This window comes from Trachurus trachurus, assembly GCF_905171665.1.
Source record: "Trachurus trachurus genome assembly, chromosome: 15".
Lineage (NCBI taxonomy): Eukaryota > Metazoa > Chordata > Actinopteri > Carangiformes > Carangidae > Trachurus > Trachurus trachurus.
In genome coordinates this window covers 25,642,351-25,666,844 of record NC_139906.1, presented here as the reverse complement: position 1 = coordinate 25,666,844, position 24,494 = coordinate 25,642,351, and the positions used below count along the sequence as shown (strand labels likewise).

Genomic DNA, 24,494 nt, shown 5'->3' with positions numbered 1-24,494 from the left:
AGCTGTAAAACACACTAAAAACGTTTTTTTCATCCAATTTATTTCTCATCTCTTGGTTATGTTTTTAGGCTTCCTTGACCATGAAAAGGTTGGTTTTGCACTTATGATTTCAGTTTTAACTCTAGTTATTGTTCTTATCGTTATAACCGGGTTGTAACCGACAAAAGTCACACTTTTAACCAAAGCATTTTAGAATTTTGTGAATTTTTTTTGTTTGTTTTATTTTGTTTAAATAAAGGTTCTTGACAAAGTCAAAAAGCTTTGATGTAATAAACACATTTCTGTGGCACTAATTTGCATTAAAAACCTAAAAACGGGTCAGTGAATGTTAAGTGGACCTAATGTTACTGGGCAATAATTTTAATATGAATCCCTTAGGCCTAATGTTCCAAGGATTCCCAGGTATGTTCAGATCTGTATAGAAAGCCACATACTAGCAGTGCAACTGAGCACTGATGTCCGTTTCACTCACACTCTGGTTCCTCTGACCCTGAAGTTTATATAGGGGCTAAGAGAAGTTCTTTAGATGTCCATTTTACTAATAATTCTAATGGTCTGTCTTACTGTCCTTAGTCCAAACATCCCCACCAGGCGGAGTGTAGCTACTTTATCCAGAGCCCCTTGGTTTCAAATCCAAGCTCCGCCTCTCCACCAAGCGCACCCACCTCGTTCACCAGCAGCACAGTGCGCCAGGGAGCCAGAGCACAGGCGTGGGGCGCACCGGGGAGCGGACAGTACTGACCGGCAGCAGCACTGAGTGAGTGGCAGCGGTGCCACTTCTCGGTTGTGTTACACTTGGTTGGGAGAAAGAAACCGTTATCAAGAAGACCTATTCAGGACCTAGAAGGACCCTGCTGCTCAATTTATCAGCCGTGAAAGGGGAACTCCTTCACGGCTAAATTTGGGAGTACCGTAACCGGTGGTGGTGTGTGTGGAGGAGGAGGAAGGAGGGGAATAAGGATGCAGTTCCAGTCCGACTCCGTGCGCCGCGGAGTCCGCCTCCGGCGCTGGTGATGCTGGGGATCACCGCCCAGCGCCAGCAGCGGCATCAGCAGCAGGAGCAGAAGGAGCAGAGCAGGAGCAGGAGCAGGAGCAGGGGGAGCAGGGGGAGGCGGGGGAGGTCGGGACAACAGGGCGTCTGGGGCCGATGATGACGACGGTAAGGTCGGGACCATGGCTAACGGAACCGGTACTATCATGTTAAAATGCGTTGTGGTCGGAGACGGTGCAGTGGGGAAAACGTGTCTTCTGATGAGCTATGCCAATGACGCCTTTCCAGAGGAGTATGTGCCCACAGTCTTTGATCATTATGCAGGTAAGAATACACTTCTTCTTATTTGTCAGTGTCTAGTATTAACATTGTGACACAATCAACTGCGGCTGTTGTATGTTTCGTAATGATTTCCCCTGTATCCATCCCAATGAGAGGCAACTGTACAGCAAATTCTACTGAGACAGTAGAATAAACAGCCAGTTTCCTCTGCCTCGCTCCCTCCAACTGCATTGGCTCTCATCTGTTGCTATAATCAAAACCACTTGTTTGCCTTCTTCATAGCAGAGAGGGGTTGGGGGACCTAGAGTCTCCCTCCCTCCCTCCTTCCTTTTTTAGCCCCCACCCCCCCTCTTCTTCTTCCTTCTCTCAACTGCTCTTTGTCATTTTTCTTTTTTTCTTTTTTGCAGTGAGTGTCAACGTCGGTGGAAAGCAGTACTTGTTGGGACTGTATGACACAGCTGGTCAGGTACAGTTTATTTTCTACTCTGGCCAGGTGCCAAGCATGTCAAGGACACACACACACACACACACACACACACACACACACACACACACACACACACACACACACACACACACACACACACACACACACACACACACACACACACACACACACACACACAGGGTCTTGCTCTCTGTCTCTCACTCTATCTCTATCTCGGTCTCCCAACGTCCTCCTGGGACCAATAACTATCCAACACGCCCACAGGCTTCATATTCAGGCAAGACACTAAGCTGCAACAGGTGATGGTTTTCGCACATGGGTTTACTGCCAGAGTCTGGTGTGCCATGGACAGTGATGGTAGTGAAGGGGGGTTTCAATAGTTCTATTATGTGGAGAACAGAGCTCCTATGTCCAATAGTGATGTCACAGGTTTGTTAATAGGGTTGCCTAATGCCTGGGCTTTTTCTTTACAATGTGCCATTCAGAGGGCGAGAGTTAAAACTGTACTGGAAATGCACTGCCTTATACACGCGTACACACACAATAGTGTTTCCACTCAGCAGAAGAGCCGATATGTACAAACACACCAGCATATGGACACACATGACAGACACGGCCTCACTAAAGTTGACAATACCAACATCTGGGACAAGATTGTGTCTTGACAACTCAGAGGACAAACACTCTCATGTGGTCTTAGTTATAAGTCGGCCATTTGGGCAAGAGTTGAAGTCAAATAATCGATGATTCGATTGTCATGGCTTTGGTAATTGATTATAAATGTAATTTTTGCTTCAACAATCAAACAAATGACAAATGTCAACATTTTATTTTCTGACATATTTGACTCCAAAAAATGATTATGGGATAAGCAAAACCAACAGATTTAATTGATGTTGAAAAACAGACTTATGTCCATTTGAGACAGTACTTGAGCCCTGAATGCCCATCTTAGTCTTTTGAGATAAGGATGCACTAGTTCTATTTAGTGCTATTCAGTAGAAATGGACCCCCATATGATTTGTTTAGGACACACCAGATACACTAGATAATATTTTGCTGATTGACAATTGTGAGCAGTAACATGGGAAATGCAAACACAACTTTGTTTGCAAGACAACGCTTCGTAGCACCACAAAGTTTGGACTGCAACACTCTCTGTGTGGCCTTCACCTGCCCATTCTGCAGGCTGAAAGCCAACGTCAAATTGTCAGACCTTTAATAGTTAACACTTTCCACAGGACTGGATTTAACTGTGTGAAATCAGAATGAGTCACATTCTGTAACGTGAGCTGCTCTAAAACACCGAGCACCGAGGGGTCAGCTGGGGAATATTCAGGCATTTCTCTCATCTGTTCATTCACGAATGCTAAATGCACAAGTCCATGAATAGCAAATCACAGCCGCCCTCCCTCCCTCCTCCCTCCCTCCCACCCAGACAGCTACCTGTGGCTGTTGCTATATTTTTTCCCTCAAGAAAGCAGATGGCAGGAGGAGCGTTACTACTCCGTAGTAAAAAGAGGAACACAACCTTATTGTCTATTCTTGCGAGCTTGATACTGTGTGTTAGAGGAGGGGTTGTTTTTAGCTGATTCAGAGTGTCTCTGAAATGGAGAAGTTCTCCCAGATGTCTGCTGTGGGTGCTGCCTCCCGCCCAGGGTAGAGTTACTACTCTTGAAAATGCAAAGCCCCCACCCCACCCCACCCCCCTCACTCGGCTGACCTCTTTATGTGGAGCACAAGGCCAGCTGGTAATGTTTATAGCTTCAACATCTGATCAAAAAAGCGGCGCCCCAAAGAGAGAGAGGGGGAGAGGAAAAGTGAGAGGAAGACAGAAAGAGGAAGAGAGAGAGACAGATGGGGGAAGGCGAAGAACGGCGAGGAAGAGGAGGGGTGTGGAATTGCTCAGAAACTGGGTGAAGTCTCTTGGTTTCATTTTCTTTTCCCTTTCTTTGTCATACTTTAATTTAAACCTTTCTCTAGTCGACATCATCCTCCCCCTCCGTCTGGCCTGTCCTACACATGTTCCATTCATGGCTTCATGCTCCCTGTAATATTTATATTCCTCACATGACTAGAGCTCCCATAATGCTTTGCTGTTCCAGCAGCAGCATTACAGTTCCTCGCTGCCGTCGTGCCCTCATCAGACGGGGGCTCCTGGCTGTCACGTCACTGTTACATGTCAGGCAACATAATCACGACTCGGCAGTGACCTGAATGCCACTGAGCTCTGTCTGCTGTTGATACCACTTCCCCTCCTGCTATTATTGTCTGTGCGCTCCCACGTCGCTCCCACGTCGCTCCCCCCAGGCGTGCGCCTATTGAATTATTCCATATGCAAGGTCTGTAAAGTCTGTTTTGCTGAATGTGATGAGGGAACAGAGGGGAAAGTCTTTATTTATTCATTCATTCTTCTGCTGCTGCTCACGCTGCACTCAAGAAAATCTAGCATCGCTGCCTGAGGAGGAGCAGGATGAAACAGGAAGTGGATGCTAAGTGCTGTGGTACCCATGGAAACGCTTTAGGGAGAGGAACTCCTGAGTTGGTACCATGTGTGGGATCCGTGTCCCGTCGCCCTATTAACCTCCACTTTGTCGTTGGAGTGTTCCTCATTTATTCGGCCCCCTCAAATACTCCCACTCTCAACTGCACATTCTGTTATCACTTTTACCACTCCACAAGTTCTTCTTACCCCCGCCCCCCCTCGCTCAGCGTCTACTACAGTCTGATCACCTCTATGTGTGACTCAGCAACCCGAAGTGGCCCAGTGACCCTCAGACGTCCCAGTGGAGGATGACAGGGTGGCAGGTGGAGGCTGGGGGGTGAGGGTTGGAGGGCTGGAGAGCTGGGTGCCTGTCACCCCTCAGCTGCTCAGACACAGAGGAACAGGAATCCTATAGACATGCCTCAGCTCACACTCTTAACGCTTTAGAGTAGCCTCGCCCTCGTACCCACGGTTTCCTGGTCTGGAGGGAACCATTTCAGTACTGAAAGTTAAGGATTATGATTAGTCAGTGTGGGTTTCAATGAACTGATTTGTCTTTTTAACAAAAGAATAAGGGTTACCGTAGTGAAAAGGCCTAAAGCAAAGTTGCCAAATGAATCCAGATTCCAGACTCTCAGCTGGACCAGAGGCGCCAAGACATTATAAACTGTCTCTCTGCACAATCTCAGTTCCACGTCTTGTGACAATAATAGAGCGATCAAGGGCTGACGTCAAAACCGGAAAGTTTAGCATCGCGCTGGTTCCCGGAAAAGAAAGTAAATGGGGTTTTTACATTGCATTTTGGATGATGTCAGAAAATAAGCTTTGTGGCTAACACAAGTTTATGATACAAGTTTTGTTCAGTGAGATAATCTTCACACATGAACACTTTTTAGTATTTGAAGCTTAAATGCGATAGTAAAAAGCTAATGTTAGGCTTTAGCGGACTACTACACAGTCACATGACTGATGTCACCACCACTAAGCTTTCCACTGATTTCAGCTGCTTTATTTTAAAAACATTGTCTAATGGGGAAATGGTAGTGTTTTTACTTGTTCAAGAGCCATAAATAACATAAAATGACCTCCATAAGAACACTCTGGCCTGTTGGGGGTGATGACGTTTAATTTCCCAGACAGGGTTTGTAGTCGTATTGAGCAACTTGTTAGCAACCGCTTTTTTTGACGTGTTTTATGTTGTAGAACAAAACCTGAAACTTGCTTAAGCTTTTGTTAACATATTTGATTTTATTAAAATCCCATTCAAAAAACATATTGACTTTTAGACGAGGGAACAGGAAGTGATGAAAGCTTGGAGTTCTGGGTTTACTGGCAGACTCTATACTGTTATTATTCATAATATGCTTACTATGTGGGGGAAATGGCTAACCTCAGTAATCCTCCCACCAACAGCTCCACAGATCACTCTTCAACACTTTATGTCCCTGCTGTTTACTCTGGACAGAAACAAGATTTTTAAACTTCATATACAGTTGTTTCATAATTTTATAAGAAATGTGCAGTAGTAGCTACATTTGTTGGGAACTATTTTCAGCAGCTGATAATTTGGTGCACAAGTCAGTGTTTACATCAGCTGCACAGGGTTGGTTTGATAAACAAAACTACTGTGTGTATGTGTGTATGTCAATGCAGGGTAACACCTGACCTCACCCAGTGTAACAGTGCTTCTCACTTGTGTTTTTACAGTTTAAACTACAAAACTGCACCTGTTAGTAGGATTGATGGTTAGATTTGGTCATCATACAGCTGAGATAAGCCCTAATGACATCATCAGAGAGTAACACATCATACAGCTGTGTTCATGAGTTCATACTGGTGGGTAACGGACCTCTAACTGCTGTATCATCACCACCGAGAGCAGCGTATTTAAATATTGTAACATTCAGTGTTTAAGTGTTAAGCCGGTGTTAAAAGGAAGTATTTAAAATTAGAAGGTGCTGCAGCTTTTAATGAAGGTGTCCATTTTCAGTATGTTGGACCATGCGTCGTCTGTATACAACTACCATTAGAGGCAACATTAAAGGTCCAGTGTGTAAAATGGTGGTAAAACCGCGATATCTAGCGTTCAGATGGTAGATAGCGGCGCGCACTCACTCGCACTCACCCCTCCCGTCAGCAAAGTGACGGTGGCCTCCGAGGACAAAAAACTTGTTTACCACGACTGGGAGTATTTCAGGAGCATGGAGCGATGAGGTGAAGATCTAAACCATTTTACCATGCTGTTTCCTCCTCCTTTCTTCTTTCTTTTATTTATGCGCCGAAACCTGCTCTCTTTTCCGTTCAGGCTGCCGTACAAACATGGCAGCGCAAGATGGCAATACTCTCTAAAGCAAAACCCTTGCTATATGTATATATAAAAGAAGAATTATAAGGCTACGAAAACCAAACCAATTTTATTTTATGGCGATTATACACTTATACTAATATATTCATGGTTAGTATATTCAGATTTTGCCAATAAACCTTGTTAATTATTACACACTGGACCTTTAAACTGTCAGATTTCCCCATCAATAGCAACCTGTTTCATTTACTCCAAAGGTTAAATCCAGTTCTGCAATATGCAGATATCAGATCAGAGACTGAACTTTGCAAACAGAGGCGACGTCTACTTCTGGGTCCCGTTTTCCCGTCGGCCATCTTAGAGCAGGCGTCCCTGACATAGCCGGGTGATGGTGGAGATAGAAGAGGAGGAAGGCTGTAGAAAGAGAGAGCAGTAGAAGGAGGGGGTTATGGAAGAGGGAATGACTCACTCATATCATTGCACTCATATGTCACTGAGTCAACAGAGCGCCGGCACACGGAGCTCACGCAGCGGCCAAATGAAGACACTGCTGGATATGTATGGACATGTATGGAGAGTAGGGTTAGTGTTGAGATTTCATCACACCAAATCGCTCTCACTCCCTTTTTGTCCACGTCCCACTGGTCATAATATTTACCAGACGCTCCTCCTGACTGCCTCGGAAAAAAAGACTGTTACGCAACGTGTCTGGGATGTACACATAACCTGTTGAACTGTGCTAATAAAATCATGCGACATACCTCTGGTGGAAACATTCATCAAAGCGCTCTAACAGCAGCATGAGTGTAAACATCTCTGGGGTCCTAATCAAATTTAACACTGAACACTGGGGCGATGATACAGCCTCACTGTGTGCACGCTGCGAGGCGAGTGGGCACACTGTCTTCGGTAATGTGTCAGCGGTGCACCGAGGAACGTGTGAGAGGCCAAGACGGGTCTCAGAGAAGCTGCAGGCCTGTTTACAGTAAACTGCTGAGTGGCTTACACTGTATTCCTTTATGTCTGTGGCTCGCAGAGGGACCAGACTATCCACTTGTGCAGGGAAAAGGGAAAGGTCATGGACACACATAAGTAGACACTGTGTGACAGATATTTTATATGCACACTGCAAAAACTCAAAATCTTTCCAAGAATATCTGTCTTATTTCTTCATTAGTCAAAACTACTGTAATCTCTTTCCACTTAAAATAAGACTCATCACCTAAAAATTCACTTGTTTTTAGATCATTTTCACTTGTTTCAAACAAATTTTCACTTGAAATAAGTAGAGAAATCTGCCAGTGAAAGCAAGTTTTTTATGCTCGTAATAAGGAAGAAAAACTTGCTGCACTATCAGATTTTTGTGAAAAGTGTGTTTTTTTCAGTATAATTAGAATACAATATATAATTAGAACTAGAAATGACATTTTAACTAGAAATAAGACAAATATTCTTGTTAAGATATTTGAGTTTTTGCAGTGCAGTGGCAAAAAAAGTATGTGAACAATTGTAATTTCCTAGTTTTCTGCATTAATAGTTTTGAGTTCCATTGCAGGCCTGAAGTTTGCCACTGACTCCACAACACTAATGGGAACATGTTTTGTGGGCTGATAAAACTAAGATTTCATTTTTAGTATTTTTTGTACATATAAATGGCGCTGCATATTAGCATCTCTTAGCTGTCCATCGTGTACGATGATGACGCTTGCTTCTTGGGGTGGGGAGGGGGGGTGGGGGAGGGGGGTTAGCGATGTTGTCGCTGGTGCCACTTCAGGTGGCTGACGAGGCCGATCCGTGAGCCGATCATCCGTCCGCATTCTGGGCAGGGGAGCCCGGATGCAGGTTGGATGCCGGCTGCCCTTTGGTGTCGCTGGGCTCGTCTCTCGGTCCTCCTCTGCTGGTTGCCGTCATGTATGGACGAGGTTACTCTGGCACAGGTGGCCTGCCAGGCTGGTCGATCGAGTGCCAGAGATTCAAGCTGCGTGGGGTTGATGGTGCTGCGCTTTAGCAGGTCTTTTGTGTAGTCCTTGTAGCGTCTCTTTTGTCCGCCAGGGGCTCGCTTTGCAGCACTTAGTTAGCCATAGAGGACTTGGCGAGGCAGGCGGTGGTCAGGCATGCGGATGGTGTGTCCTATCCACCGTAGGTGTCTTTTGGCAACGGCTGCGTCCATACAGATGGAATTGGTGCCGCTCAGGATTTCAGTGTAGGGAGTGTGGTCTTCCCACGACAGACCAAGGATCTTCTGAAGGCAGCGGATGTGGAAGCCCTCCAGGTTTTTGATGTGCCGTCTATATGGGGTCCATGTTTCTGCCCCATAGAGTAGGGTTGAAACACAGACTGCGTGGTAGACGGCGACCTTGGTGCTGACCTTCAGGTTCCGGTTTTCAAAAACTCTGTTGCGCAGGCGTCCAAAGGCTGATGAGGCTTTATTGATGCGGGTGTGTATTTCGGTGTCAAGGCTGCAGTGTTGGGATAGTGTGGAGCCGAGATAGGTGAAGTGGTCGACAGTTTTAAGTGGGATTCCATTTAAATGAAAGCACGGGGGGGAGGCAGGTTGGGTAGAGAGTTGGGTCATGACTTCGGTTTTTTGAGTGTTGACCTGAAGTCCAAAGGATTGGTACAGGGAGGAGAGGGTGTTGAGGGCTTGCTGCATGGTCTCTGGACTGTGTGCTAGGACTGCACAGTCGTCAGCGTACTGCAGCTCGTGAATTTTATTGGTCTTGGTCTTCGTGTGAGCCTGGAGGCGTCGGATGTTGAAGAGGTTACCGTCCAGACGGTATTCTAGGTTGACACTGTCTCCAGGTTCCAGGGCACGATGGAAGAGGTATGTGATAGCAGAGAGGAAGAGATTGAAGAGTACCGGTGCCAAGACGCAGCCTTGCTTCACCCCAGTTTTCACCTCGAAGGGCTCTGACTGGAGCTCTCCGGTGAGGACTCTGGCATGCATCCCGTTGTGCAGTTGCTGCAGGATGGAGAGGAACTTGGGTGGTACCCCAAATTTGGAAAGCAGTTGCCAGAGCAGCTCACGGTCGACGGTATCAAAAGCTTTGCTGAGGTCAATGAAGGCTATGTAAAGGTCTTTGCGCTGCTCTCTGCTCTTCTCCATTAGCTGTCTCAGGACGAAGACCATATCGGTGGTGGATCTGGTCTTCCGGAAGCCACATTGTGTCTCCGGAAGAGCAGTTTCTGAGATGTGCTCCACCAGCCTGTTGAGCATAGCCTTAGCTAGGACTTTCCCTGCGATGGAGAGGAGGGAGATTCCACGGCTGTTCCCACAGACAGCTCTGTCGCCTTTGCGCTTGTAGATGACAGCAATGTTGGCGTCCTTCCAGTCCTGTGGGAGGGTCTCGTGTTCCCAGGAGTGCTGGATCAGGAGGTGTAGGCGGCGGGTTAGGAGATATCCTCCGTGTTTGAAGATCTCGGGTGGGATGCCGTCGGGTCCTGCACTTTTGTTGTTTTTCAGGCTGCTAATGGCCTGGCGGATTTCTTGGTATTGTGGCGGGGAGTCGAGGTGCGTGACTGGTGGCATGTCAGGGAGTTTGTCCAGGATGAGAGGGTCGGTGGGGTTGGTGTTGTTGAGTAGGGTCTTGAAGTGTTGTGCCCAGCGGCCAAGGATCTCGTGGTGGTCCTTGAGGAGAGTGGATCCGTCGGCAGAACGGACAGGGGCAATTGCCTGCTTTCTGGGGCCGTACAGCGATTTAATGGCGTCGTAGAAGCCCTGGGTGTTGTTGTGGTCTGCCAGGGTCTGGATCTCCTGGGCCTTCGTCACCCACCAGGTGTCCTCCATGACCCGAAGCTCACGCTGGGCCTCGGCTCTTGCTGTGGTGAAGGAGGCTTTCAGAGTGGCAGATCCAGGGCAGGACAGGAGAGCTTTGTGAGCTTGATGTTTTGACTGAAGAAGTGACTGTATTTTGGCTGAGTTGCAGTCAAACCAGTCCTGGTGACGTTTCCTTGAGGGACCTACTGCCACTGAGGCCGCGCTGTAGATGGCATGATGCAAAGATGGCCAGTCAGTGGAAGCCTCAGGGATCTGGTCAAGGTTTGCTGCAAGGAGCCGTCGAAGGTTGTCTCTGGTGGTGGAGCTGTTGAGGGCTGCACAGTTGAGTTTTCTGATTGAGGCTTTCTTCGGACAGCGTGGTTGGATATACATGAGGAGCTTGGATCTGACCATGAGGTGATCGGTCCAACATTCTGCTCCACGCATGACTCGGGTGATGGTAACATCCCGTCTGTCCTGTTGGCGGACAATCACGTAGTCCAGGAGATGCCAATGCTTCGAGCGGGGGTGCTGCCAGGTGGTTTTGAGCCGGTTCTTCATCTGGAAAGTGGTGTTAGTGATGACCAGGTGATGTTCTGCACAGAGGGAGAGGAGCCGTAGCCCGTTGGAGTTCATTTTCCCCACTCCGTGCTGACCGATGACCCGGTTCCATACAAGATGGTCTGTGCCCACTCGAGCATTGAAGTCTCCCATGAGTATGAGCTTGTCCGTGGTTGGAGTTTTCTGAATGATGTGATCAAGCATCCGGTAGAAATCCTCTTTGATGTTGTTCTCGGCGTCAAGGGTTGGTGCTATATATATATATATATATATATATATTGGTGTTATATTAGCATATAACCATCATGTCAGCGGTGAAGTACGGTGGAGGAGCATCATGGTTTGGGGCTTTGCTGCCTCAGGGCCTGGACAGTTTGACCTCATCCAGAGTTTATTAAAATGCTTCCTACAGGATAATGTCAGGGTGGATGTCCACCATCTTAAACTCAGTAGAAGTTGTGTGATGCAGCAGGACAATGAGACTAAAGATTGAAGTAAATCTACTATCTAGATCATCTAGAGTAGCTTCAACAAAAGAAACTCCACCTTTGGGAGCGGCCCAGTCAGAGAACCAGACCTGAATCCAAAAGGGATGCTGTGGAATGACCTCTAGAGAGCCATTCTCACCAGACATAATACCAGACCATAATAACATGGTTGAGCTGAAGCAGTTCTGTCAGGACCAACGGTCCAGAATTCATTTCAGTGTTGATCAGTTGTGATCTGCAGCTACAGGAAACATTTGATTGAGCTGCAACCACTTATTAAATCCAAGGGTTCACTGACTTTTTCCACCTGCACTGTGAATGTTTAATGGACATCTTCAATAAGGACATCAAGTATTATAAAGCACAATTTGTGTTTGTTTATACTTGTGACTTAGATGTAGATCAGATCACATTAAATGACCAGATAATGCAGAAAACTATGAAATTCCAAAGGGTTCACATACTTTTTCTTGCCACTGTACAGTAGCTATATGAGGACAGGGGGATGCACATAAATGCAGATACAAAGGAACAGTGATATCTGAAAAGGGTGGGCAAATGTTACACTTTACGTTTGCTCATTCACTGCCAGGGTACACGTCACACACACACAGTGAATATATGTATGTAATAAAATCCCCTATCCCAGTCTACAGGGCTATAACAGTATATAGGGCTTTTTGTCTCTACTATGTCAGCGTGTAAGAAATTGAGGTTCTATAGACCCCATTCTGATTTACAACCTTGACAGTGTGGCTGGTATTGCTTTCACCTTGCGAGTCTGCGTGTGCAAGTCATCATGGAAAAATGTGGCGGTGGAAACACTTGTCTGCTCTGGCTGGTGTTTACACAGTGTGTCTGTCTGGGGACGGGTTTTGTCACAACGAGCGAGATACAGTACTAAAACTTTACAGGTGTGTAGTTGAGATCAGAACGATGGCAGAGTCTGGTGAAGGTTGTGGTCTGGGTTGTCAGTATGATTGGTGTTGTGGCCGGTGTGATCCCATAGTAAGATGCCCTCTAGTTCATTACTGTGAAGCAACCACAGTGTGACCAACTGAACAGTTGCCTGCTATAGGCTGAATCAAACACATCTTGATGCACTTTATCCTGCTGTAAATGTAGTTGCAAAATGACGTCTGCAGCCTTTGCTGCTCATGATGACTTGCTTTCCTCATTGAAGATTCATAGACCTGATAATATATTTCATAAAAATGTAAAAGTTTCATTTGATGTAAGTGGGGGTGCTCTTCAACTCAGATGGGATGTGAACTGCTGCTGGCAATGTATCATTTTTACATTTCAATATTGGAATATACTTCCACACTGAAATACATCATGGAAAATCTAATTAATGTACTTCAAATGAGTAACTTTTAAAGTATAATATAACCAGACAGGAGTGTTAACTCAGTGACTGAAATACTCGATGAGTCATGGTTCTTCGTCATCTTGATGCTAAATATAAAAATGTAAAATGCCAGTACTGCTGTATCAGTCCTGCTCATCGATCTGCAACATTTACCCACAATGACCTACTTACTCCCTCAGACGTCATAAAAAGGTTTTGGCCCAAGCACTTACTTTTAGTCCAAGATCAATGTAGCAGAGGCAGACACATCTTGAGCTAGGGCTCCAAAAACCACAGATCCTACAATTCCTATAATGCAACTGAGAAGTACTTTTCATCCCTGACTCCTAAGCAGGGGCGTTTCTAGACACTCTGGAGGCCCCAGGCAAGAGGTAACTTGGAGGGGCCCCCACCCCCGATCGTGCACAAACTGTTAATGAATCCAAAAATCCCAAAACATTGATGATTCAATTCTGCATACTATGCCAACCCAGTCTCATATAAAACGTACCTTGGCTACATTGGTCCAAAGTGCAAAAACATAGAGGGTTTACAATAATGGCTCTTAAATTGTATGACAGTTACATTTTTTTCGATTGTTTTGCGTCCAGTCACGTGACTCTCAAGTTTCCGGCTGTGAGAACAAAAAAACATAGCAAACATTTCTATCATTTTTAGTAGAAAAATCAATATTTTGAGGTAGTTTCTGCATAAAAATGCCCTTTGATTGCATTTCTAGTGAGAAATATATATTTTACTTTCATAATTTTTGCTCAATGAATGTACATAATCACTCGCTTGCTTGTTGTTGCTATGTCGCTATAGGGTGGTTTTATTTTTATATATGATAGTGGGATGACTATAGGCACAACATTCAATGTACACAGCCAGTAGCAACATCAAGTTGTCACTGATATGGACCAATGCCAGTCCGTCCCTGGGGGCCCCCTTCAAGCATAGGGCCCTAGGCAATTGCCTGGGCTGCCTGCCCTGTTGCAACGCCTCTGCTCCTAAGCACCCACCTCTTCAGGGCTTCATGTTCATGTCTTCATGTTGTTGCTTTGTCATTTGCAAAATGCTCATCATTTGACTCTGCTTCTTTGTAGCACTAGATGATTTGCTTTCATAACTGATGTATCCCATCAGGAAGTTCACATAGTGTCAGGTAAGTTGTCATTTCCAGAAGTGTCGTGTAGAATCTCACTGCCCCTGTCAGCCCCCTGACCTTCTGCACTCTTAAGAAGTTAAAAGCACCGCTAAGAGTCATCTCCTTACACCAGCCGCCCTGTGAACACTCTCAAACACTGTACACGTTTGGAAGAGCATGAACACTTCATAAATTTTTGAATTACATCCACTTGCCCCGTTCCAGTGAGCTGCAGTTGAGTCATCGACACTATACGAGCGCTGGCATGAAGATTTGTGCTCTGCTGTAGTCATCAATCCCAATCTCATGTAAAGTCACTACATCCTCAATTAATTACACAAGCAACAAATAAAAGTGACACCCTTGCTTGGCAGATTTACCGGTGTTTGGAGAATTTCCTGACATTTGCATAACAATTTCCTATAATCCATTTGTACGAGACAGCTCAGTCTCTGGGATTGTAGTGGTGTGATGGTATTGGACTATGTGTGTGTGTGTTTGGCAGAGAACGGGACACAGACAGACTGTCATGCCAGCGCTCGGCTGTCCCACTCCAGCTCTCTGGCACAGTGGGATGTTGTATCCAATTTGCTTTGATTTGGGGGGGATGTGGACAGTATATTTCCAAGACACGAGAGTGAGATTGATTCACTTGGTCCAAGCTGGTCTGGTTGAGTCATATCTGATTATTGGACATCCATTGACGGGCTGTGTCTTCAAGCTATAGCAGCAGAAAGCCATCAGAAGAAGAAGAAGAAGAAGTGAGCTGGGCCATGAATATTCATGTGTGAGCAAGTCAGAGACTCTGTCAAAAGGGTTTATCTTTGCTGAGGACAAGGCAGCACTTGATCTGGCGCACAAAGGACAGTCTTGCGTCTGTGAATTGGCCATTTACACCACACAAATATCAGAGATGGCAGCGTGTCAGGTTTTCTCCGTCTTGTGGCATTGCCCTATGTGCTCCGCTCGCAGATGTAAAATAATCCCTAACTGTCTTTGTCAGGATGGGAGAGTAAAAGAGAGAGGAAGTCTCATGTGAAGGTCATCTTCTTCACTTTCATTTCTCTTCAATTCCAAGTGCACTTTTTTATACTTGACATTATTGTCCTGTAGAACCCAACCAGAGCTAGCTGAGCACAGTGTAGTCAGTACTGTAGCATTCTGCCTGCATTCGGAGCTCTCTTTTACACACATTAATAATTCAGGAATTTCTTAGATGTTAAGAAATTGAAATGAATAGTCTCCCTATTATTTTCTTTGTCCCTCTTCAACTCTGAGCCCTGTTAACTGTTGGTGTCCTGTTCTCTTCCAGGAGGACTATGACCGCTTGAGGCCGTTGTCCTACCCGATGACCGATGTCTTCCTAATCTGCTTCTCTGTGGTCAACCCTGCCAGTTTCCAGAATGTGCGAGAAGAGTGGGTGCCCGAGCTGCAGGAGTATGCACCCAGTGTCCCCTACCTGCTCATTGGCACACAGGTCAGTCCCTGAATCTGTTCCACATCCAGATTGTAATAGGAAAAAAAAACACCTCATCATGTTTTGTTATAGGCAAGGCAAGGAATCTGTATTTATATAGCACATTTCATACGAAGGGGCAACTCAATGTGCTTAACATAAAGACAAAACATTGAACAGTAAGAACTGGAATTGGAGAAAAAAAACAGAAGTCAGCCTGTTTCCCTCAGCACATTTTATTTAGCATAATAATCTTCACAAATGCACAATACTTGAATGATTTTAAAGCCAAAACACAACCAGCAGAAGTAAAAAGTTAATGTTGGACTGTGCTTACCTTTTCAAAAGCCACGCCTTTTACACAGTAATAGTTTGCAAAGGTGCAAGTAGAAACATATAAATGGATTTGCTGTAATTGTAAACTGTATCTGTGATTTTTGTACTGTTGGACATAACAAGACTTTTGAAATTGTCATGTTGAGCATTTTTCATTGTTTTCTTACATTGAACAGATACAATAATGAATTGATGATTTGATTATTCCTTGCAAATATTCCACATATGGATTGATGATAGAAATAACCAGTGGTTGACTCTCCCAACATCACACATACACTTCACTGTAGCTGCACATCAAACAGCACCAGCTGCTCGTACAACCTGAAGTAAAACATGACATTGGGAGGAAAAGAGAGGGCAGTCTGGAAACCAGACTTATGATTCCTGGGGCACACAGTCATACATGGAGCAGCTCCAAGAATCATCAAATCTCAGCCAGGTCATCTAAAGTGAGGCTAGAACGATCCAACCTAAAAGCATCAAGGACCACTGCTGAGGCAAATTTAATCAAAAGTATGCTAAACTAACATTCAGTCACCATATGATCACCGTCGTGGCTCATCAAATGTACAGAGAGGTTTTAGTCTTTTGTTGCCACATTGTGTTCCAGCAGCTTTTACAGCTCAGCAGCTGTGTTAAGATTCTCTGACTCCTCTCACTGCCTCAGGGTCTTTATGCAGGTCGCTGCCCAGCATCATCCTCTGTTTAATATCTTCCAGTCTAATGTCTCGGCCTTGCATATTGTAATGGACCACTTTGCTTTTAGAAAATGTTTTCCAGCGTCTAACCTCATGGAGCCTTTGACCATCACCTCTTTATTTCTGTAACAGTACAGAGCTGCTCTCATGCAATGATGCTGTTTTCATTTTCTAAATCAAACCTTGAACACTTCTGATGGAACAAAGTAGAGATTTGAAGGTCAATAATACAAAAATGTTCTAACATGATGCCAATTGTCTCACCGCACCACACCACCCTGAAGAATGCTAACTCTCCTCGTGGCTCTGCTTTGGTCTCCACCAGCTGTGTTCACCAGCTAGTTGTGAACTTTGTCTTTTAGAAACTCTGTTATCAGTATTGAAAATAGCTAGAAGCCCAGTTGATGAGAGCTGTGAGACTGAATTACATCAGTAAAAGCGTGGGTTGTAAACCTAAAGCAATGAGCTGATAGCTGCTACGATGCTCCAGAGAGCTGATGGAAACTGTAGAAGTGGGTTATGGTCTCCTGGGTACAGGACTACACATGACCCTTTTTTAAAATGACACATACTGTAAGTGGGGCTGCTCTGTGGTCAAGTGGTCAGAGCACGTCCCATATGGACATAGTCGGCCCCAAAGCAGTTGATCGGCAGTTAGACTCCCGACTGTGATGATCTGTACTGCAGGTCAGCCCTGCTTCCCTGTCCATCTCCATTGCCCTATCCACTAAAGATGAAAATGCACCATAATACATACTGTATATTTTTACATTGTTTAATCAAAAGTATTTAGAAGACCATTGTAGCTTTAAAGGGATATTTCAACATTTTGGAAAATCCGCCTACTGCCATAATCCCTCTAGTCATAGGAGTAAATTCATTGTCTTTAATTGTCGGTGCAAACTGTTTTTAGATCGGCGGGGCAGAGACGTGAGCTCTGCACTGTGCGCTGTATTTTTGCCCTCCCCTCATCAAACTCATCAAATACACAATCCAACAACTCCAAAACACTCTGGTGGACAAGTTGTGACCTGCACATTCACCACGTTATGAAATAATAATGGAACATTACGAGACAGAGTTGTTTTTGAGGCAAATGCATAACCGGAACTACATTCCAGACATGTCTGCTGGGCGGAGTGATTTCAAAATCACAAGTATTTCCAAGTATTTGCTTCATGTGTCGTAATGTTACATAATTATACGTTATTATTTCATAGCGTGGTGAATGTGCAGGTCACAACTTGACCACCAGAGTGTTTTGGAAATGTGGAAATACCATGAGCCTCTGTTGCGTTAGCTGAGCAGCTCACGTCTCTGCCCCACCGATCTAAAAACAGCTTGCACTGACAATTAAAGGCAATGAACCTATACTCCTGTTGAAATATCCCTTTAAACAAACCCGATTTAGTCTTGTAGCACTGAATTCGAAGCAGGTCAGTTATTTTATTCAGTCAGACATAAACCTCAGGCTGATCTTGCTCCTGTTGCTTTAAAATGTCTGTGGCTTGTTGCAGAAATCCTCACTGCCTTGGAGATATCATACAATCTCATTTTAAATTATGCAAATATGCTGAAGCAGGACTTATGTCTTGTGATCTTCATAAAATGTTTAGAGATGATATTAATCCAGAGTATTAGTTTATTCCTTCAGTTCTAAAACTGTTCGCCAGTACCATACTGTATGTCAACATCAAAATGTGAGCTGACTGCTGGGTGATTTTTGCTCTGTGTTCCCTGGCAACCAAATTCAGTGCAAGCCCAGGCCCAGTGGTGATGAGGAGGATGTAGCGAGTGCCTGATTTATCTTGTGTCAGCTGATGTTTACTGCTCTGTTATCAGTTCCTGTTATAATTCACTCACTGCTCTTCGGGTGGACCGTGCAATGTGCACATGAGCCACGGTAACACAAATCGAGCCAATTAAAAATAAAAAAAGGCTTAATGATGATTGCTTCCTGCAAGACTGTGTAGGTGGATGCATTGATCATAATTGGTTGGGAATGAGGTGTTTGTGCTGATGAGCATTGCAATGAATAAAAGAAGTGTATGGAACTTTGTGGCTGCCTGCGAAATCACTTTGCATAAGAGCAGGAAGTGTGGGCTAACATGACTTTGTTTCAAAATGAGACCAAACTGTACGTTATTCACTCCAGCTCCTTGACTCAGCTCGTGTTGATGATGATGCATGGACTCAGAAAAGTGTTGAAATAACTGATTTTGCTGTTGGCAAATCAGACAAGTCAAAAAAATATATATAATATAGCTGAGCACGAGAGTCTCTTTCTCTTTCAGATTGACCTTCGTGATGACCCCAAGACCATTGCCAAACTGAATGACATGAAGGAGAAGCCCATAGCCACTGAGCAAGGACAGAAGCTGGCAAAAGAGGTTTGTGTGTTTTTTCTGACAGAGGGGATGAAGTAGCAGGAACGCTGGACAGAGGAGAAGCCTCTATTTCACGTTTAGTGTTGCAGAATCGAGTTTCAATATTATGTCAGGTCTGTTTAGTTTCCTGTGTGTTGATCTGATCCAGGAATGAAATTGCTTCTGTGAAATGCTTGGAATCAAACACTGGACAGTCTCTGCTTGGAAACGAATCCAGGGATACTTTGTGTGTCAACAGGATGTCCAGTGGAGTTTAAGACAGGAGGATGCAGATATAAAATCAATCAGTCCTGTCAGGCAGAAACCGAGAAATGGTCAACCCATCAAAACAGTCTAGATTCATTTATAAGCAGGTGTTTTGTTTTAGCAAGATAGAATAAGATGTAGGATTCAAAGGCCCATGTAAGATAATATCAGGCTACTTCTATCACTCAAAGTGAGTGAACCGTCTTTTGTTGTCATGGATGACCTGTCTTTCCTGTAAGTCCATGTTAAAATCCTAAAAATGCAACAGCCTTGACTTTATGCCAATAATTTGAAGTCACAGAGCTAAACATCTTTATTCATCCAGCACCATCTCTAACAATCTAGATTAAAAAAATAAAAAAAAGTCATCTGAGGAATAAAAGTAGTTGAATATTTTAGTGATTATACTTATTCTCTTTCTTATGGAGAAGATCAATACCACTCTGATATCTATGCACTAAATGTGCACTGGAGCCAGATTACAGCTAGCTTGGCTTAGCATATGGTCTGATGGAAATAGGAGGTAACGGCACATTTGGCTTTGTGCAAAGGACACGAGAATGTTAAAAATGATGACCAGGCTGTTTCTTGTTGAGGAGGTGGCGGTCTCAGAAAAGACACAGTCCCCACGTTTCCAGTCTCTGTGCTGAGCTAGTCAGATACTGAAAAGAAGAACAAAGCAAATAGTTTCATTTTCCAAATTATTTTGAATATTTTGAGTGCCTGCATTTTGCATTTTGCATTTTGCATTTTGCATTTGCTACTGTGGCAAAACACAGGAGTCAGTAACATAAGAAGATAAATGGAAACTAAATGTGACTGATATCTTATGTTTCAATTTTGTGCATGTCATACAAAATAAGCAACAATATATGACACTTCCTGTTATTACTTTTGAGCGCTTGAGAAATATCTTTAGAAAATTGTGAAGTATTAAAAACATATTGAGATGCATGTTTGAAAACGATTGTAAGCAAACACATGAGATACTGTTACAACATGCATGAACTTAACAGGAGCTCTGTATTTGCACAGTGGAGAAGGTCTTGTAAAGTAGTAGCTCAACAGCTAACGTTACCAGATAATATCACGCCTACCCAAAGCAAATGATACATTATTACACTGCTAGCCACATAGCCGTAGCATTAGGTTACAGAAATACACTCAGCCTTACAAGCTAGTCATGCAGCTGCCAAGCTTCTGCCTCTGATGAATTTCCAGTGTCATATACTTTGAACCTGACTTGAACAGGAAGTCTGTTATGGTTATGTACATTGGCAGGTAGTGAAACGCTCGCCTGTCGCATCTTGTCCCATAATCTGTAGTACATCTATTGTGTTCTTCTTTTTTTACAGATAAAACCAACAAGATAGAAGTTGTGAATAATTGAGCTTTTAGAGGTTGTTACATTTGGACAGAGCCAGGTTTAAATAGCCGTTTCTATCACCTGTCATAGGCTAAGCTAGTCAGCTATAATATTTACCAAAAAGATATAATAATCATAGTATAGGTCCTTTTACATGTTTGACAAATTATTGAACTATTCATTTGACTTAAATTACTTGTAAAAAAGGTTGTTCAAGACTGCATTGATTGGATTTTTTCTGGTGTTTTCCCTCTCATCAGATCGGTGCATGTTGCTATGTGGAGTGTTCAGCATTGACCCAAAAGGGCCTAAAGACAGTGTTCGACGAGGCCATCATCGCCATCCTGACACCCAAGAGAAAGAAGGGGGCTTTGAAGAGAAGACTGGGACCTCGCTGCATCAACTGCTGTCTGATCACGTGATGCATGAACCCGAGAGATTGTTCAGCAACCAACCATCAACCAAACCTAGACTGAAGGCAAAAGACAGACAAAAGTAAAATGTGCAGACAGCAGAGTGAGACAAAAGAGAAGGACAATGCAAGAGCTAGATTTAAGCTGCAGTGCTCGTAAAAGGCCATAACTCTCTCCTGCTGCCTGTCACTGGGGTTGAGGATGCAGTTTACTACCAAAGGAGCACAAAACCCAAGTCAGTCTCTTCTCCTTAAAGACTTTTTGCCTCAAATTTACCTTCTTTTATACCATTTGTAATCATTTTCCTGTACAAAATTGTTGTATGCTGTCATACAAAAAAAAAAAAAAACTAAACACAAAATGACATTTCAGATTGAAGAGAAATGCTACAGTAAAGGAGTTCATATGATGTTTATGGTTTTAAAAGTTAGATTAGTGAGTTTTGAATTTGACAAGATGCATCAGATGTCCAAATCAAGTGACAGAAAAACCTGCTGCTGATAAAATTAGAAACTGATTTAAGTGACACTGTGACAGTGCCAGGGATATACACTATCCCTGGACTTAGGGCCCATGTTTTTTCACTTCATGTTGGCCCACAAAGTTTGTCTCCAATTATTTGTCATTTGAGGACCTGCAGATTAATTCGCACAGCTTTGAGTTGTGGATAACACAGATCAAACAACTGTGAAATCAGTGGTGTAGTATACAGGCTATGCAGGTATATGACATATACCCACTAAGGAAGCTCCTGAACTCCTGCATTGTTAATGATTGTAAGGCATTTTACAGTTTTGTGACAGAACATGCACTTTATCTATCTATCTATCTATCTATCTATCTATCTATCTATCTATCTATCTATCTATCTATCTATCTATCTATCTATCTATCTATCTATCTATCTATCTATCTATCTATCTATCTATCTATCTATCTATCTATCATTTGTCCATCCAATGAGCAAGAGAGAGCAGGAGAGAGAGAGAAGCCAGCACTAACCGCTAAGCTAAAGTCAGCTGATCTGAATAGTGTGTTAACAAGTGCAAGATTAGTAAACTATTACTGTAAGAGTGTAAAAGGAGCAGAGGTTTGGGTATGTATACCGCTAAATTCAGTAAACTATACCACTGACTGGAACGTTGTTAACACAGATTTTGGACCTAGAACTGTTTCTTTCTAAAGTTTGAGAGTTCTTGGCCTCGTAAAAACCCATGGTTTTATAGTATGGCATGCCAAAACATATTGTAACTTGAGATCGGGGCTGAGGTCTTTATCAGAAACGGAGGTGGTATATTAAATGGAGTTTATGTTTCTGTATCTCTAAAATAGTGATCATCCAGTCCTTGCAAATATTATTTTGTCAACCAATAGCTTTGTTTTGTTTTCTCTTTTGTAATCTATCTATAATGTTATCATTTTATCATCTATAAGAAAGTTTAGAAGAGAGATATCTTTTTAGAAATATAACTCTGATTCATATCCAATGTCCAAAGATTCACATGCACACGCTTTTATCTACATCAGGTGACCCCCATACTGTATAATTATGGAATGCACAATACAGAGCACAGTCTACGCAACTTCATTTCGCAGCAAAACAAAGCACATTCCTCTGCTTCTACTCACTGTCCCTCCCCTAGAAAGTAAAGCACAGTAGATGCACACTGATTCCTCAGGCACAAGAATGAGCATAGCACATCCTCTTACGACAAACAATCCTAGTCCCCCACATCTCCAAAAAAAATCCTCTCAACAGCACCTCCAAAATGGCAGCTCTGCAGGAACCTTGGAAATCACACTGATCCAAACTGTTATGAAAGGCAAGAAGATCAGTGGCACCAGCTATTTGTACATTTAAATTTAGAGCAGTCACCATCCATGTCCATATAAAGTGGAAATGACATGACTAAATTCAAATAGGCTGCAACCCAGAGCCTGGTACTTAGATAAAGAAAAATGATCATGGAACATGTAGGTATAGGCTTTATCTGTTTAGCAGCATTAGCTGAACCAACTGACACATTACAATGTCACTCTTATAGGATGATATCTGACCTGGTCTGTGTTATACTGTTACTGTTCAAAATTTTAATCAAACTGAACAAAAACATCCAATAGTTCCCTACAGAAAATGTCATGCTAATAACATTAGCCAGAGCTAATTATTGCTCAATCAATCAATGATTGGAGTGCATTTTATCATACCTACATCTACGAAATTGACTCTAACTAGCGAGTGCTGCAAGAATCAGACCTAAAACATGGAAATCGGTTAGCATTGTAGCCAGTTTATGCATTACCTAAGTCTTATACCTAGACAAACCGTTTGTTTCTTAATGCCACAACCTGATTTAGTTTTAAGTCATTTAAGACCAGAAAGTAGTTATTGGTGTGCCAGGGTGTGAAGTTTTTATAGAATTTGAATTATTAGCATTTTGATGAAGTCATGATATCCCTACCTGACATCATCCATGCACCTTAGAGACACTTTAGAGACACATTACCCCATAAGAATTCAGTAATCTGTGTAATAAAGTCATATTCTACAAAATTTGATCAGAAATGAAGATTATAGCCTATGTGAGGTCTACCAGAATTTAGAGAATAGTTTTAATATCTGTGAACCCCTAAAAACAATTTTATGCAACTAAGATTTCAGGCCTACATGTCTGTCATGCTGTAGGTAATACAGTAACTTGAGGCTGGGAGGGAAGTTTTCTTGCAAGCCAAACATCTCTTCTTGTGTTGTTGTTCTTGTCTCTTATGCATTTGTTATTGGCTTTTTTAACTTCTTTTTAAAGATATTAATCAAAGGTGCCAACTTGCTAAATGACTTCTGTTAGTTTTCTGTTCGAATGATTGATTAAAAGCTTTAATGTAAATGGTGCTCTTCCTCTCTGCCCCAGCCTGCGTTGTATAAGTGTCTTTTTGAGCAGAACAGTGGATTGCAGGGTCAACAGCCTTCTCTCCCAGGACAGTTTTGCTTGCTTACATTGTGTGAAGGTCCACCCTCAGGATCCAGGACCTAAGTGCCGCAGCCACCAATGCATTATCCTGTTGATGCTTCTCTCTTCTGAATAAATGTGTTTACTGTGTTAATAAGTCGGCTTGGACGGTTTAACTTGGAGGGTCAGATCAGATGTGCCCTGAAATGCATTTGTGAAATTACCTTTTGCAGTGTTTATTCCTGGAACTAACGACATTTATGATGATAATGGGTCAGACATCACTGGGTTGACTTGATAAATAGGTCAACAGAATCAAACTCGTATTTGTGAATGAGTACACTCACATCTTCTGCATTGATTTGAATATCCTTTAAAATGACTTGTTCAGAAAATTTCGCTTGAATTGTAAACCTCTGAAGTTGAGAACATTTATTCAAAATACTTTTTATAGCCCTTGTAACAACAGGACAGCTAGCCAATCAGTTAAAGAGGAACTATGCAAGTCCAGTCGCTTTTCCGCTGTTTTGCTAATCCTCCGCCTGGTCATGTGCATTTGTTTACAACAAAGCCGGCGAAAACTCAATACATGGAGCGGTGGATAACGTTACATAACATATACGATGTTACGACGTGTGTGTTTGTGTAGTCTTAACCGTCATAAACAAAAGATTACGGGTTACGGGGTGCGGTGTGCAGAGACGAGAGCCGGGACACCGGGGCGGCGACCGAGTAACTACACTGATGTTGCAAGGTTGGTTTTCAGCCATGAGACGCCAGGTGAAGACAGAGCGACTCTGTTCTCACTCGTACCAAGTTACAAGTC

The 24,494-nt window shown here is 43.4% G+C and overlaps 2 protein-coding genes across 3 annotated transcripts in view; one reads left to right on the top strand and one right to left on the bottom strand.

Moving 5' to 3' along the window:
* tmem254 (transmembrane protein 254) overlaps positions 1–24,494 on the bottom strand; it is a 312,289-nt gene that overhangs the window by 20,871 nt on the left and 266,924 nt on the right. Inside the window, exon 1 of one of the 2 annotated variants that reach the window (XM_083988017.1) lies at positions 16,891–16,895. The exons of the other annotated variant lie outside the window; for it this stretch is intronic. The gene's annotated coding sequence lies outside the window, so the exon portion shown is untranslated. Of the gene's footprint in view, positions 1–16,890; positions 16,896–24,494 lie in introns of those variants that run through there. 2 annotated transcript variants of the gene reach the window in all.
* On the top strand, positions 669–22,972 carry LOC310998108 (rho-related GTP-binding protein RhoQ). Its single transcript, XM_083988012.1, has 5 exons — positions 669–1,315; positions 1,681–1,739; positions 15,128–15,292; positions 18,603–18,698; positions 20,568–22,972. Exons 1-5 carry the CDS (start codon positions 1,174–1,176, stop codon positions 20,727–20,729), a joined length of 624 nt encoding a protein of 207 aa, XP_083844138.1. The 5' UTR covers positions 669–1,173; the 3' UTR covers positions 20,730–22,972.

What these genes read in the sequence shown, in the direction of transcription:
- LOC310998108 (XM_083988012.1), top strand. Translation starts at nt 1,174, where the DNA reads ATGGCTAACGGAACCGGTACTATCATGTTAAAATGCGTTGTGGTCGGA. An exon ending in AGTCTTTGATCATTATGCAG is followed by an intron (nt 1,316 to 1,680) that starts GTAAGAATACAC and finishes TCTTTTTTGCAG; the next exon opens with TGAGTGTCAACGTCGGTGGA. An exon ending in GACAGAAGCTGGCAAAAGAG is followed by an intron (nt 18,699 to 20,567) that starts GTTTGTGTGTTT and finishes CCCTCTCATCAG; the next exon opens with ATCGGTGCATGTTGCTATGT.